Here is a 14,937-nt window from a genome sequence, read left to right as displayed (position 1 = left end):
TTTTGTTAGATTCTCATTTCTTAACTACACTTAAGATGTAAATTCTAATTTTTTGAAAATATGAATTACGTCGTTTTGCCTGACCGACACAAACATAAAAAAGAAAAATACCTACTATAGTATTTTAACTTTATAGAAAGTGTAGTTTCAAAAAGGATACTGCTCTCGAATATCTCTCATAGGCGAAATACGACTCCTATCATGATAACGTTTGACCACTGGAAATCTATAGGCTTCAATAGCAATCGAGGGGTCAGTACTTTAAAATATTAGAATACCAGAACGCGTCAGTACTACTCCAAAATGTTAACATAGTCCCCTTTGTCAACTAGAGGTCAGGGTTTGGAATGTGTACGCGTGTATTAAACATATCCATACTTCAATGTGTATATTTTTTAGAAGAAGAATATTCGTCTTTTATTTCACTTGTATATACATAAATACACGTATAATAAATACATTATTAGGAATCTATATTTACAGTGGCAGAAAAAAGTTTAAAACTGCTGTTTGTATTATGAGAGTATAGTAATTCGCATGTTGTACATTTGATCTTATATTGATAACATTTATTTTGGATATTTCTTCGTTTCTTACACTATAGAATTTCTCTGATTTCTTTTCGTGAAATTATAGCGATTTCTTTAACAAAATCTTTGCATTCTGATATTTTAAAAGATCTAAAGTATTCTTGATGAATCAGTAGATATAGTATAATAGAAGACAGTAAATCCATCACAAAGGTATGAAACGATTTCTCTTTTCACAAATTATATACTTATAAAGGATACACTTACATAGAATTTATTTACATATATCACTATCAAAATGAACTACCATCAACCCATCAGCTTCGCCAAACACCGCTAAAAACACGCGAATTCAACACGCTGGCTCTCCCACGCGAGTGCCTTTAAAGCTACGTTTACATTAGGCAACTTTTGGTCAGACAACAGAGTTGATCAACCTTAAGTCGATCAAAATCATCGTTTCAACTTGGTTGAAACTGGGTTAACATACTTTGATCAACTTCAGATGGATGAACTCAGTTGCCCACTTAGAAGAAACAAAGATATAAAGGGTATATTTCCTTGTTTCGATTAATCTTTCTCTTTTTAATAATTTGTGCAAGATCAGTTCCACCAATTTCTTGAAATTAAATTTGTACAGTACTGACATGTGTATGGACAGGGTGATCAGTTTAACTGGAAACCCTCCGAGTGTTGGCATTTATTGTAACTGCTGCTATCAGTGCAAGTACTGCCAACAGTGCCAACATTCGTTAAAGGGTTTCCATTTAAACTGATTACCCTGTATAAACATACTGATACATTCAGTGCTGCCAATTTAACCTGTTAGTTTTCTGACAGATTTGTTTATATTCATTTATTGAAAAAAGCTGAAATTGTCAACAAACCACCATACTGATACTGCACAAATTTTCCTCAGAAAAAATTGCAAATGTTCTCTCTCTATCTTTCTTTCCTCTAAGGTTGCCCGACCAAAAGTTGCTAAAAGTTTCGTCCAAATTAGTCAAGTTACTTGAATTCAAGCAACTTGTATTCACATAGCTTGATTTTAAATTTATGTTCACACAAGATAAGTTACTTGAATTTAAGAAATTTAAATTCAAAAGTAACTTGAATTTAAGCTGTCATATAAAAATAATACAAATGGCATCAGAAGAAGTGGTGCATGTTGGTTATTTGATTATATATTTTTGAAAAAAGACATGCATTTTTAACAGCTTCCTTGACGTTCACATGTTTAACAATTTGCTTGAAATTTCTCTTGTATAGTACAATACATATCAGTCAATGTGTATTTCAAGACAAAGAAAACTTGAAAGGACATCATCTTCACTTGAAGCTTAAAAGGGTACTCAATTCTAATAATATAACACCTTCAGATCGTTGAAATTGCTCCAAATCACCTGTATTCAAGCCACTTGAATTCCAGCACCTTGACTAATCTGAACGTGCCTAGACGAAATAGAAGCTTGAAGGAATGTCTCAAGTAAAATAACACGTTAACATTAGTCAAATTGCCGCGAAGCATGTGCACTGAAGCTGCTTGAATTCAAGTAACGTGACTGATCTGAACAAGGCTTAACGTGAACGTAGTTTAACGACGCAAGACCAGAAAGAAGCAGAGCAACGAGGAATCCATCCAACAGTCACGAATCGTTATTAATCGCGCGAAAAAAGTGGGTTGCTTCGTTCCGAGGGTAGTCGTCATCTGTTGAACAACTGATTCGTGGCCCGAGACTGGCCTCTGGCAGCGACGAGTGATCGATTTCACGTGGACGCAGGCTGCCATGTCGAGATCGCCAGGGAGCTGCTGACCGATGCGACGGCAACGAGGTCGAACAAGAGAATGACGGAAACATCCCGGCCGATCAATTAACCCGAGAGACCGAACCCGATCGAGCAGCGTGGATTATATTCAAACGAAAGGACCGACGGGTGCCACTGTGCAGCGTCGACGCGGGTCACCGCTTGCCAAGCGGTTCGCTTCAACGCACCAAACGAGTTACAAACGCAACGCGTCCGTGTCCTTCTCGTTTCTTCCTCGTTTCAGCCGCGCCGAGCCGGGGGAATCGAACGGCCGACTTTAAAACACGAGAGCTCCAAATGAACGCGTTCGCGACCATGGGTTCCCTACAGTCTTCTTCAGATTAGTCAAGTTGCTTGAATTCGAACGACTTCAATGCAGGTGATCTGAAGCAACTCGACGAATGTGAATATGTTATTTTACTTGATTTTAAACGTTCTTTTAAGTTTCTATTTCGTTTAGGCACGTTCAGGTTAGTCTAGTTACTGGAATTCAAGCGGCCTGAATGTATGTAAGTGATTTAAGGCAACTTGACCAATGTGAACGTGTTTTATTTGAATTGAAACATCCCTTCAAGCTTCTATTTCGCCTAGGCATGTTCAGTTTAATCAAGATACTTGAATTCAAGTAGCTTGAATGCTATTTAACTTGACTTAAGTAATCTTGAATGCTACTTATTTCAACGATGTGAACGTATTATGTTACTTGACTCAAATATCTTTACAAAATTCAAATGAAGTTGATGTCCTTTCAAGCTTCAAGTGAAGTTGATGTCCTTTCAAGCTTCAAGTGAAGTTGATGCCCTTTCAACTTTTTCTTGTCTTAAAATATACATTGACTGATGTGTATTGTACTATACAAGGTAGATTTCGAGCAAATCGACACACGTAAAAATGCATATCTTGTTTAAAAAATACATAATCAAATAACCAACATGCTTTACCTCTTCTGACGCTATTTTTATTATTTTTATATGACAGCTTTAATTCAAGGTAATTTTGAATTGAAATCATTTGTATTCGAGTACATAACTTGACTTATGTGAAGACAAACTTGACATCAAGCTACCTGAATACAAGAGACTTGAGTTCAAGTAACTTGACTAATTTGATCGAAGTTTAAATGACATCATTCTATGTGATTGATTCCTATGATCTAAAAAAATTATGGATCAAAGAAATCGAAATTGTATGACTTTTCTGATAGTGAAAATAACTTGATTTTAGCGCAATAGCCAAATCGTGGCTTGCGAGCCGCATGCGGTACTTCTAATAATAAGTACCTCCTATTGCTCCAAGATTTTGATTGTCAGTATTAAAATTAATTTTGTAATAAAGTCATTTTGTCAAAATTAATAAAATTAATCATTTTTTAGTAATTAGAGACACTCCAAAAAATTCGTTGACCAAGTTACAATTCTGGCAGCTTAAAGTACCATTTTAAAAATTAACATTTGTCCACCATTATAGGCAATGGTAAATATTAAACAAAATTATACCCTTATACTTCGTTTTACCTTAGTGATCAATTAAAGTTCCCACTGAGTTGAAAATTTTTTCTTTGTAATATCACAGCTCTAGATTAATAAGATAGCGTTTTAGGGGAGCTTGGGCACGTTTTGAGAGCTAAGGGCACTCTGGCCGATCTGAATAGTTGTAGCCTTATTATAGTTGCATTAATTATTATAATCGGTAACTATAGTATAGTTAAATTTATTCGTATGTACAGGTATACCATATTATATTATCATACCATTATTATATAATCATATATTACCATATTATATTAAAGTCGGCTATACATAATGTACTGTTCAAGTCACTTTTATTAAAATATAGTTTCTCGAATCTATTTCAATATATTAATATCCAGTTCTATATTTCAATATAATCATATTTGTTAAATTGCTCTAATATAGTAGAATTCTGCTGACTACAATGGTTACTATAACACTATAGTATTATAGCATTGTCTACTATATTATAGTTGGTACATTGTTTATTATATTAAATTTGATGCATTATCTGCTTTACTATTCATAGTTGCTCCATTATTTACAATATTGCGGCTAGTACATTATCTACTATATTATAGTTGATACATTATTTTTTATATTGTAATTCAAATTCATGTTATGGTTACAAATAATAAATACTAAATTTACTGTATTAGTAAAACTCTACTATATTAGAGTCAATGAACATATTATAATAGTACTGTATAGTCATATCATGCAACATAGTATAGCATAGTTCTACTATACTAGACTACTATACTACAATAAATAGAGTACACGGTGCAGATACTATAGTATATAGACAGTGCATAGTGTACTACAGAAAAACGTATTATAATAGTAATATAGTAGTAATAAAGAATAAATCGTAATTATTATCTTTATGTTCTATTTAATCCTTCCTACTTATAACCTGCAACATTATATTAGTTATACTTAAAATCTACTATACGAATCGGACATATTACAACGAACGATATAGTATACTACTGAACTGCTTTATTATATTATATTTCTAAGTAATTTACGATTGCAATTTACCGTAAAATGTTTCATAAAAAATAAAATTCTTCAAAAAAAAATTACAGCTTTCCAATAAATACCACATCAAATGTCACTTATTTCCTCGGGTGATTGAAGAAGTTAGGAATTTCAGCAGACGAATAAACCTTCTTACATTCTCGTTCAAGTTTTTTTCTTTGCAGTGATGCTCGACACACGCTTTGAAATCAGTGAAACAAGAGACAGCAAGCGTTCGCGTGTTCACAATACAGAAAATTGGAAGAAAAAGTAACTTTCCAAGTTCAAACATAAACGAAATTCAGGCCTCAAAGAGAGAACAAATCATCTATAAAATCTATAGATTATAGATGATATTATAAAATCTATAGATTTTATAGATAATATATATTTCTTACAACCTTGGAACTGATGTCCAACAAAGTCTTTCAAACCACTCAATTTTACGAAACTAAAATACTACCGTCCCTCGAAATAACTATCATTAAAGTATTCTATCTACGTGCAAATTCTATCAATCTCGTTCCACACGAGTACTCGTTAAATAGTTTCACACTGTTTCATGAAAGACAAACCCCGGTAACATCGACGATAATTACATCAACGACTCCATCCTCATCGCTCCAAACTTCCTTCACAAAATCCAGCAACAAACAAACTACTAACAACAACAATCGATAATCTACAAGCTCTCGAACCGAGACGTCCGGTAAAAAAAAAAAAATTGTCACCGAATCGTTAAGACTCTCGATACAACCGAAACTCTACAGTCAAAATACGCGCATCCTCCGCGCGATACTTCCGCTTTTTCGATTTTACTTTCGCCAAATCTGGAGACCTACAGATCATGTTTCTCTCTGATGCAAAAAGGAAAACAAGAAAAAACGCGTACATCCGCACGTATACCCGCGGCTTGAGAGAAGCGGGCACCAAAGCCTGCGAGTGTCAGTCGAGGGAACAGCGAGACAACGTGATGAACGTTTACTTACAATTGATGCTGCAGGGTCAGCATGGTTTTCTCGTTGAAATAAATGCAGATGCGAGCATTTGTGCGGGAACGATGTACGAAAGCACGGTTTCGTGCACGGTCATTCAAGTCGGCACTGATTTAACTCATAGTCTGTGAGAACCGGCCAGTTTGTCGATCGCACCACACCGGAACGACACGAACGCGCACTTCGCGACAGTTTCGTGTTCGAGGAACAGCGGATCCTGACGATCGCTCACGCTCGTAACACCACTCCGTTTGACATAATTTATCTGGTGACCCCACGGCTGGTTACCCGTCGGCCGACGCAAAGCAACGCAGAGAGCTGCTGATTGAGAAGTGGTGGGGATACGCCAGGGATCACGAAAACCGAGGTAGATGTCCTTGCGGTCCGCTGGCTCGGAGGTGAAACAGAGCCGCTGATTGGCTCGATGTGCTTCCCCCTCTCTGTTTACGCGGGCTTGCAGATTCAAACGAGCTCCCGTGACCATGGACGAGGTGTGGGAAATAGATGGGCCACTTTTTGAGGTTTGGTGCATCGGGTTTCACTGTTTTACCGATGGAGAATTCTGAGGTGCTACTAGCGACCTCTGCTCAAGAATGGCGGTTAATTTAAAAATTATTCGGTGGAGTATGGTGAAATATAGAGTATTTAAATTGTTATAGTATGAAATTTTTTTGTTAGTATTTATTAGACGTTTACTATTTTTGTGTGATCACTTGTTGCATATTTATTATTTATTATTACCTGTTACCTTTGTTACAAATAGAAAAAGAATTTTATGGTAGTGGTTGACTGACGAACAATAGTTATGATCAGTATAATGTTGGTAAGAGGATGAAAAGTAAACAGTATATATGAATATGAAATAGAACGAAAGAAATCTAAACATTAAATAGTTCTGTAGTTTAGTGACTTTTTCGAATTTTAGTTATTTGACTCCGTCTTTTTGTAGAAGCTTTATTTTATTACTAAATGAAAAAATCATTCAGTGGAGCTCGAAAAAATACTATACTGGATGTTTCAGAAATACGTGTCAATACGTTAGGAGCTGAATTTACATACTAAAATAAGTAAAAAATGTTATATGAACATATGCCCCACATACCTTAGTCTTCGAATTATGAATAATTTAAAAAAAATGTTCGAAAGTATCCATCACCTATTGGATTATTACCTTTAAGGCCATTTAAAGTTTATTGAATATATTAATATTTTGAACTACCTTGATTGATTTCCTGTTTTGGTGATACAATAAAGCTTTTAAAATAAAAGTTGAAGTCAAACAGCCAAAATTAGGAAGAGTCATTAAACTGCAAAATTATCGCCATTTTTGCAAAATTTGATTTATTTATTTCAGCTTTAAACGAGAAGTTTCATAGAAAGCATTCCTATTTACTAATTCTGAAGCGACAAGACGCGAACAACACTTCTCTGTACAACCAGCACTGTTCAAGTGTAGCGACATTTCTTTTGATTCAGGTTCGAATCCACCTTCGGTCTTTTTTTATTTTTTAGGTCTTTTTTTTCTTAATTTTTGTTTAGTTTATTAACCAATTTATTAACCAAATGTATAATCAATAATTTTACATAATGTTAATACATACTTCTGCAGAAATTAATTGTATTTAAATAAATACTGTAGTTCTATGATGATAAATATTGTATGTACAAACACAAGTATATGCTCATTTCTTATCAATATATAATTATTTAGACAACATTTTGAACATCATTTCAAAATATCTCGCAAACTAATGATTGTTTGTCATAAGTGGCTTGCAGTTAATGCTCTTTTATAAATCATAACGAGCTACATCGATTGGTAACAAATATACATACATATAAACACCCACTCAAAGATATTAAAACCTTGTTCGATCACATAGATAAAAAGTTATAAAACCATTCATAAATTTCAAGAAAAGAGTCTCCACACCAAACCCAAGATAATGTCCCCTTATACTGTAATAGTCCCAGAGGTAAAAAGAACTTATAAGAAAAAAGTTATACAAGCCCAAAAATGTGAGAAGTAGGGTTTCATGGGCTAAATTAATAACAAGGAATAAGAAAAAAATATAAAAAAAGTTATGTGTCGGGTCATATCGACCAGGCTGCCAATGCGATCCCACTCCCGGGCGCGATCCCACTACTGCCCGCCACGGAGACTTTTGGCTGCTGGGTTTCCCCTCTGGCCCGGTTCGCCTCTCCTTAGCCAACCTGGCCACCCTAGACTCCTCCAGGGTGCCCATATTGATGGCGAGCTTAGTGCGGACGCCCAGTCAACGTGAGTCCCGCACCAGCAGTTACCCCCGACCTCAGATCCTCCAACATAACTAGCCTCCGAGTCGCCGGATTACAGGAGCCGCCACACTCCCAGCTGAAAGACGTAGTTACTATTCATTTATTTGTAGTTTGCTCTCCATACCTTTTTGAAGACACCGCCAGTGAAGAAGTTTATTTTGAATTTGAATTGAAGTTGGCAAAGATGACATAGGACAGGTCATCTTAGTCCAATTTTAATGCGTACTAAATGTAGATCTTGAGAAGAAACCAATATGGCGTATGTTAGGTTAGGTATATGGCATGTGAGTCACGTGTTGCTTTAACTGTGTGTGAGCACGTAAACGAGATGTTGGTAAGGTAGAATGTCAGTAGATAATATTATGGATGTTTGATCCCTGCCTTATCGATACTTTTAATTTTACTAACTGAAGTTCGAAATTGTGAAGTTTATTCGGATAACCCTTTGAATATAAATTACCCATTATTTAAATATTAATAAGAGAATCATTTATTGGAAATAATGCACAGCCATTTTGCAGGCGAATTATTCAAGGAAGATAATTTTCAGTAGATAAAGCTAATCTTTATATGTTATATTATTTCTTCCGTAAATAATTTTCTTCGAAGCTTTTAAATAATCTTTTACTTTCCCTGAAAATAATACTTCTTTGAGTTGTATCACTTTTGAAATGCGTATACAATATGTATGGATATTATACATAACACGTGTGTGCACGTGTATAGTGTCACTGTCAGTAACTTGGTTTGACAGATCGTAGAGTTACATTACAATTCTATTGTAAATAAAGATTTTCTTTACTTATATCAGCCTAAAAATTTTATTGGAGATGGAACATGATAGTCCAGTTATATATGGACTCGAATTTCAAGTACGCAAGCAAATATAAAAATTGTTAAATAATTATAACCTATTATCGCCTTCAACATACACTTCTATTGATAAAATATATTACAGCGAATTAGATTTTAAGAACATAACAATTTGTAGACTATTATACTCTGCTAAGAATATGAATTTTACGCCAATATTATGTTGTTTTTCAAATATTGTAGACAAGAGCATTGTCGGCTCAAACAGCAGAGACGGATATCGTTCGATTTTTGGTGGGAACGCAGTCATTAAAGTTTAATAATAATCAAGTTCACTTAGTAGAACTTAATGAAGAAACAGGTGGTTTAAAAACTCAAGTATTTCACCATCCTGTTGGAGAGATTTGGTCCTTGCAAGCTTCTCCCACAGAGCCAAACGTATTTATCACCTGTTATAATACTTTAAGTGGTAATTGCAATTATTAAAATATATTATTAAAAGACTAAGTGAGAAATATCAACTATATTATTAAAAAATTTTAAATTTCAATGTGTAAATAGATGATGGGAGTTGTGAAATGAAAGGAGCTATTTGGAAAATGCCTGAACTGAAAGAATATACCAATGATATTGAAGATCTTGAGAAAGTGGCAGATATTGATACAATGCCATATGGTAAAGATCTTAAAATTATAGCTTATCATCCCATGGATTCAACAAAAGCTGTCTCAGTTGTAGATAATAAATTCATATTATGGGATATAGCTGATAATGGGCCACAGGTAATAACAGATTTCTTGATTTACTATTAAGTAAGTTCATTTCCCATTTCTTGCCTCATTTAGGCTACTACTTCTGGCACTTTAGCTAGTAAAGGTCAACCACGCTTTACAAGTGGCAAATGGAATCCTCACAATGGCTGTAATCAATTTGTTACACTAAATGAAAATAATGTTCGTGGATGGGACTTTAGAAGTCCCTCTGAACCATCTTGGACAATTTTGTCTGCTCATTCTCAGATTATTAGGTACTAAATAAAATTCATTTATTTTTAAAGTTCATAATACACTGTAAAATGTTGAATATTTCAGTATAATATAAATTTTATATTTAGAGATCTAGATTTTAATGCAAATCGTCAGTACTTTTTATCTACATGTGGAGATGATGGGTACATGAAATTCTGGGATATCAGATCACCTACAGAACCAGTATTATCACGGATGGAACATTCACATTGGGTGTGGAGTATTAGAATTAATCGTTTCCATGATCAATTGGTTCTCACTTCTAGTAGTGACTCAAGAGTGATATTATGTAGTATTGCATCAATTTCATCAGAACCCTTTGGACATATAGTACCACCTGAAGATGACGGTTCACAAAACGACTACAATTGCAAGAAAGACAAGTACGTATAAGAAGAATAGACTACAATTTAATTTTCAAGAGACAATAAAAATTTGAATTTAACATTTTTAGATTGGAAGATGGAGTCGTAGGTAGGTATGAAGAACATGAAGACAGTGTTTATGCAGTAGAGTGGTCATCTGCAGATCCTTGGACATTTGCGTCATTGAGCTATGATGGTAGATTAGTTCTTAACAAAGTGCCCAGGAAGTATAAATATCAAATACTTCTTTAACTGAAATTCTTGTACAAAAGTAAATACATTTTATATATATGTCAAAAGTAACTTCTATTTATTTGTAACTAAATATTAGTATTTTGTATATAGTATATATAACAAATTAAAAAGTCTCAATTTCAAAATTGCTCACGTATTTTACACATTCTAAAAAACACTTGTTCTCATTCAAAGATGTTAAATATTGATTATCAATATTGTACTTGATACAGATTTGCAATATTTACATTATATTCGTTCCGATACCCTACTAGCTACATTTCTCAGTTGTCCATAAACTTTTGATGGTGGACTACCCAAAATTAAGTTACATATAGCCCTTCTTGCTAACTGTATATTTTGAAAGGAACCAAGTATGTGAATTTTACTGTCTGCTAAAACTATTCTTGTCTTTGTTACATTCTCTATTGTATACTTAGTCCTTCCACCTTTTCCTGCTAATCTTCCAATTGCACGGGAGAGATGATCACCCTTTAAAGGTTTTACATCTTGAATTTCAAATGTTTCTACAAACAAGTCATCTAAACGTAACAAGGCCAAGGCATCATCTACTTCGAATCCACAAATGAAAGCCTTCACAAAGTCAGCTCCTTTTTGTAAATTAGCAATGTCAGGAGTTTCTGGAGCTGCACGTAATTCAACATTCCGTGTTTTCAAATTAAACCTAATTTGTAGTTGCAAGTGTTCCACAACAGGTGTAAATATTTTCATCCAGTTCTCTTTCAGAGGTGCATACCTATGTGCAGGTACAGATATCTGAAAATATTTCATTTTATTTTAGTACTGACATAAGGACTCTAATACACCAATAAATGAAAATGTTCTATTCACCTTTCTTTGTTCACCACCTTCTACATTCCGTGGTCTCTTTGATTTTGTATGTGTTTTAGTTTTTCCTTCTACGCCATTAATAACTTCAACCTAGGAAAACCCACAAAAAATGTGAATATGTTAAGGGAGAGACACGAAATGTTATTTTATGTGCATCTTAACATAACCTGATTTCATACCTCCATATGATTTTCACTCGCATGCCGTTTCTTCTTTCCTTTAGATTCGACAAACGTGGTCGTTTGTGGATTATCTTTTACCTCTTCTTTGTCTACACTCATTTTTACTTAAATTATATGGTTATTCAAGTACAAAACCTACACTTTATTAGGTTATCGATACAAACATGTGTTCTAACCATGTGGCGGTCACGCGTTCAAAAGTATCATGCAGCAAGCTCACAGCTACAGTTACTATTTAAATATTTAATTTAACCAATAGAATTTATCACTTAACTAATACAGCGGAATTTAATAAAGCAAATAATTCTTTTTATTCTTAAAAACTAAATGTAAAGGGTGAAATAAATAATAAAAAACTAGTTTTAATAAAAAATTATCTATTGTCATTTAATAAAATTACATATTTTTTTGTAAGTCTTTTTCAAGTTTTTGGTACAAAATCGTGAAAATATTAATTACTTTCTCCTTTGAAAAATAGCATTACGAATTCTTAAAGGCATCAAGTTATGTGTACATTAATAGGAATGTATGTATGTGCTATAGTTTTTATGTACTTTTCAAACATGAGATGATTCGTCACCGGAATCAGCAGCCATTGCCTCGCGATTTTCATAAGCCCAAAAACCATGAAATTCTATCAAAATACTGACCATTGTGTCGCCTTGACCACTGAAAAACATAAATCATACAATTAATAGAAGTTTTCATTCATGTTTAGAAAAAGTTAAACTCATAAAGAATTGTGAAATTAATTACCAGGATAACAAATCTTGCAATGTGATTTTACATGGATCTGCTGGTTTTACCATATCAAATATTTCATCTCTAACATCTTCGAAACTTACTGGCTCTTGACCATGCATTGTCATTTGTTCTTGTATTGCCTGCATAATACAATAAATGTTAAAAATATATACCAATCACCTAAATAGACTTGAACAGAATATGTGTACATACTCTAAAAAAATAATTAAGACAAAAAGTGTCAAGATATCCTCGATTATTAATATCAAGAATTCGAAATAAATAATGTAAACTTTGTGGTTCATGCCGATTTTCTAATGCCAGAACAAAGTCTAGATATGTTTTATAATCCATTTCTCCTTCATAAGTTAAACATTCTTGAAATACCCTTTCAAGAAATATACCAGTCAAAGTTCCAGTGCCATAACTATTGAAAAAAATATATCAAATTAATATGACTATAATATAATTTTATAAATTGTATTATTCCATTCAAATTACCCTGCAAGTTCTTCTTTATTAAGCATTCCATTGTGATCTCTGTCAAGATTAAGATACTGCCCATAAACTTTAAGCGCAGAAGGAGCAGAAAACCAATTTGCTTCTTGCAAGTCCTTAGGCAAATCTTCATCTCTCAATTCTAAGAGATCATCGAGAAAACTACATGCTAATATGTCTTGTATCCTAACTCTGCCAGTTCTAAGGGGATCGAGGAAAAAGAAAAACTTTCTCACTGCTGTACAGACATAGAATGAATGAAAAGATTTTTCTAATCCTTCAAGTTGAGGTAGAGTTGGTATTAATTCCAAAATATAGTTTTCTAAATCCTACAACAAACAAAAAATATCAATTAAATACCTTTTATAATTATAATTATCATGCTGTAAATATATTAAGGTAGAATAACGTACAGATTCCCTAAGATATCCTTGACCAGTAACATCATATAAAGACAGACCAATTCTAGTTTGATGCAACCAAACTTTCCTCATTACATAATTAAACAGTGCCATTATACTGATTCTACCATGAGGATCACCTTGTTGTAGTTTAGCAAATACAACTGCAGTAAAGTATGGGTTGCATTTTGGGCCTGCCAATTTGCCTACTTTCTTAAAATCTTCATAATTTATTAACTGTTCATCACCCGATAAGGGTGGACTATGATGGTTATCTAATAATACCCATAAGGCCTTCAATTCATTATTATCCAACAGCTGTCTGGAACGTCTTTGTAAAAATAATGCTCTTGTTTCCTCTCGTAATTTTTGTGGCAGGATTTCATCTTCTTTTGGTAACTAAACAACATAATTTATATTAAACTACAGCATAAATATAAAATAAATTTTAAATATGTTATAAGAATGTTATATTTGTATGCATTACCTTAAAATAAAATTTTGGAATCACTTTATATGTTATGTCCTTATCTGTAGCTTTAGCACCTTTCCACTGTTCATATATTTTCTGAAAGTAATTGTCTTCTTTCTGTTCATTTTCCTCAGCGTTTACTTCTGCTGTGAAAACAACGTATTTATCGCATAATAAACATTTTAAAATGTATCGAAAAATATACACGATTTACTTAATGATAATTGGTTAAATTAACTGCTTACATTTATTTGTTATAGCACATTTTCGAAGTACTGTCTCTAGTTCCATTTGCTTTTGTTTTGAATAATTAAGGTTAGATATAGTCATAATACAAACAAGAGGTAAAGTTTTTATCAATCAGCTGATTTTTCTTCTAAACTATAGTAGATTTATAGTATAGTACATGTATTTTAAGAAATGAAATATTTGGAACATGAATAATTTAAATGCAATAAATATTAATTCATGTGGAATTAAAATTTAAACATTTTTATTTATAATTACATACAAATTAATTTTTGTATGTTACAATCAAATTTAACATAGATCTGAACATGCGTGTAGTACATTCGTCTTTCTTCGCTGACATTTTCGAAAGCGCCCTCGATCGGCAGATCTCCGCAACATTTAAATTCAAAGTAACGTCAAGGCTTTGTAACGATCCAAAAATTAATTTAACGTGTGAAATTAATATTTAAAATGCAAGGAAAATATATTTTATAGTGATGGAGCTGCACATTCAATGTATTTCTGTTACAAATCTCTAACTAGAATGAAAATGACAAGAATTAGCGCCAAAGTCCTAGAGACACCATGACAGTTGACGACTAATTCAAATGAATTATCACAGAAAGCTGGTAAAATTTGCCTTATTTTTGTCGTAATAAAAAAGTGGTAGAATTTAAGCCTTTGTAATAAGTAAAATTTATATTGTGTGTTACAGTATTTTTATTAAATTATTGTTGTAATCGTTCAGTGATGAAGTAAAAAATATTTAAAGCAAATATTGCTTTCATTTTTAGTACGCTTACTTTTTATTTCGTTTTAATAAAACGAAATGATGGTTATTACATTTCAAGAAACAATCAAGGCTACTATAATTTTATTAGATTTTGATAGCTATTACAGATTTACTAGTATCATTTATACCGTTTATTTGTATGTATTTCATTAATTTTTATT

General features: G+C 33.0%; 4 protein-coding genes across 4 annotated transcripts in view; 1 reads left to right on the top strand and 3 right to left on the bottom strand.

Moving 5' to 3' along the window:
* The window catches only part of LOC143188898 (uncharacterized), a 57,437-nt gene extending 51,190 nt beyond the window's left edge, over nt 1-6,247 (bottom strand). Inside the window, exon 1 of the mRNA XM_076393406.1 lies at nt 5,860-6,247. The gene's annotated coding sequence lies outside the window, so the exon portion shown is untranslated. The remainder of the gene's footprint in view (nt 1-5,859) is intronic.
* Nucleotides 6,248-8,894: 2,647 nt separating this feature from the next.
* LOC143177165 (EARP and GARP complex-interacting protein 1) lies at nt 8,895-10,658 on the top strand. Its single transcript, XM_076374976.1, has 6 exons — nt 8,895-9,035; nt 9,220-9,445; nt 9,538-9,758; nt 9,822-10,003; nt 10,091-10,387; nt 10,459-10,658. Exons 1-6 carry the CDS (start codon nt 8,994-8,996, stop codon nt 10,619-10,621), a joined length of 1,131 nt encoding a protein of 376 aa, XP_076231091.1. The 5' UTR covers nt 8,895-8,993; the 3' UTR covers nt 10,622-10,658.
* Nucleotides 10,659-10,852: 194 nt separating this feature from the next.
* Nucleotides 10,853-11,852, bottom strand: L(1)g0004 (RNA-binding protein pno1). The gene is made up of 3 exons (XM_076374977.1): nt 11,635-11,852; nt 11,456-11,545; nt 10,853-11,380 (listed from the first exon to the last, which is right to left on the bottom strand). The coding sequence occupies exons 1-3, from the start codon at nt 11,734-11,736 to the stop codon at nt 10,853-10,855; spliced, it is 720 nt and encodes a 239-aa protein (XP_076231092.1). The 5' UTR covers nt 11,737-11,852.
* Nucleotides 11,853-12,003: 151 nt separating this feature from the next.
* Nucleotides 12,004-14,088, bottom strand: LOC143189097 (serine/threonine-protein phosphatase 2A regulatory subunit B'' subunit gamma-like). The gene is made up of 7 exons (XM_076393760.1): nt 13,998-14,088; nt 13,768-13,898; nt 13,293-13,679; nt 12,883-13,208; nt 12,595-12,808; nt 12,394-12,521; nt 12,004-12,306 (listed from the first exon to the last, which is right to left on the bottom strand). Exons 1-7 carry the CDS (start codon nt 14,080-14,082, stop codon nt 12,195-12,197), a joined length of 1,383 nt encoding a protein of 460 aa, XP_076249875.1. The 5' UTR covers nt 14,083-14,088; the 3' UTR covers nt 12,004-12,194.
* Between the last annotated feature and the right edge of the window lie 849 nt (nt 14,089-14,937).

This window comes from Calliopsis andreniformis, chromosome 3 (genome assembly GCF_051401765.1).
Source record: "Calliopsis andreniformis isolate RMS-2024a chromosome 3, iyCalAndr_principal, whole genome shotgun sequence".
Taxonomy (NCBI): domain Eukaryota; kingdom Metazoa; phylum Arthropoda; class Insecta; order Hymenoptera; family Andrenidae; genus Calliopsis; species Calliopsis andreniformis.
This window is presented reverse-complemented; position numbering and strand designations above follow the sequence as displayed.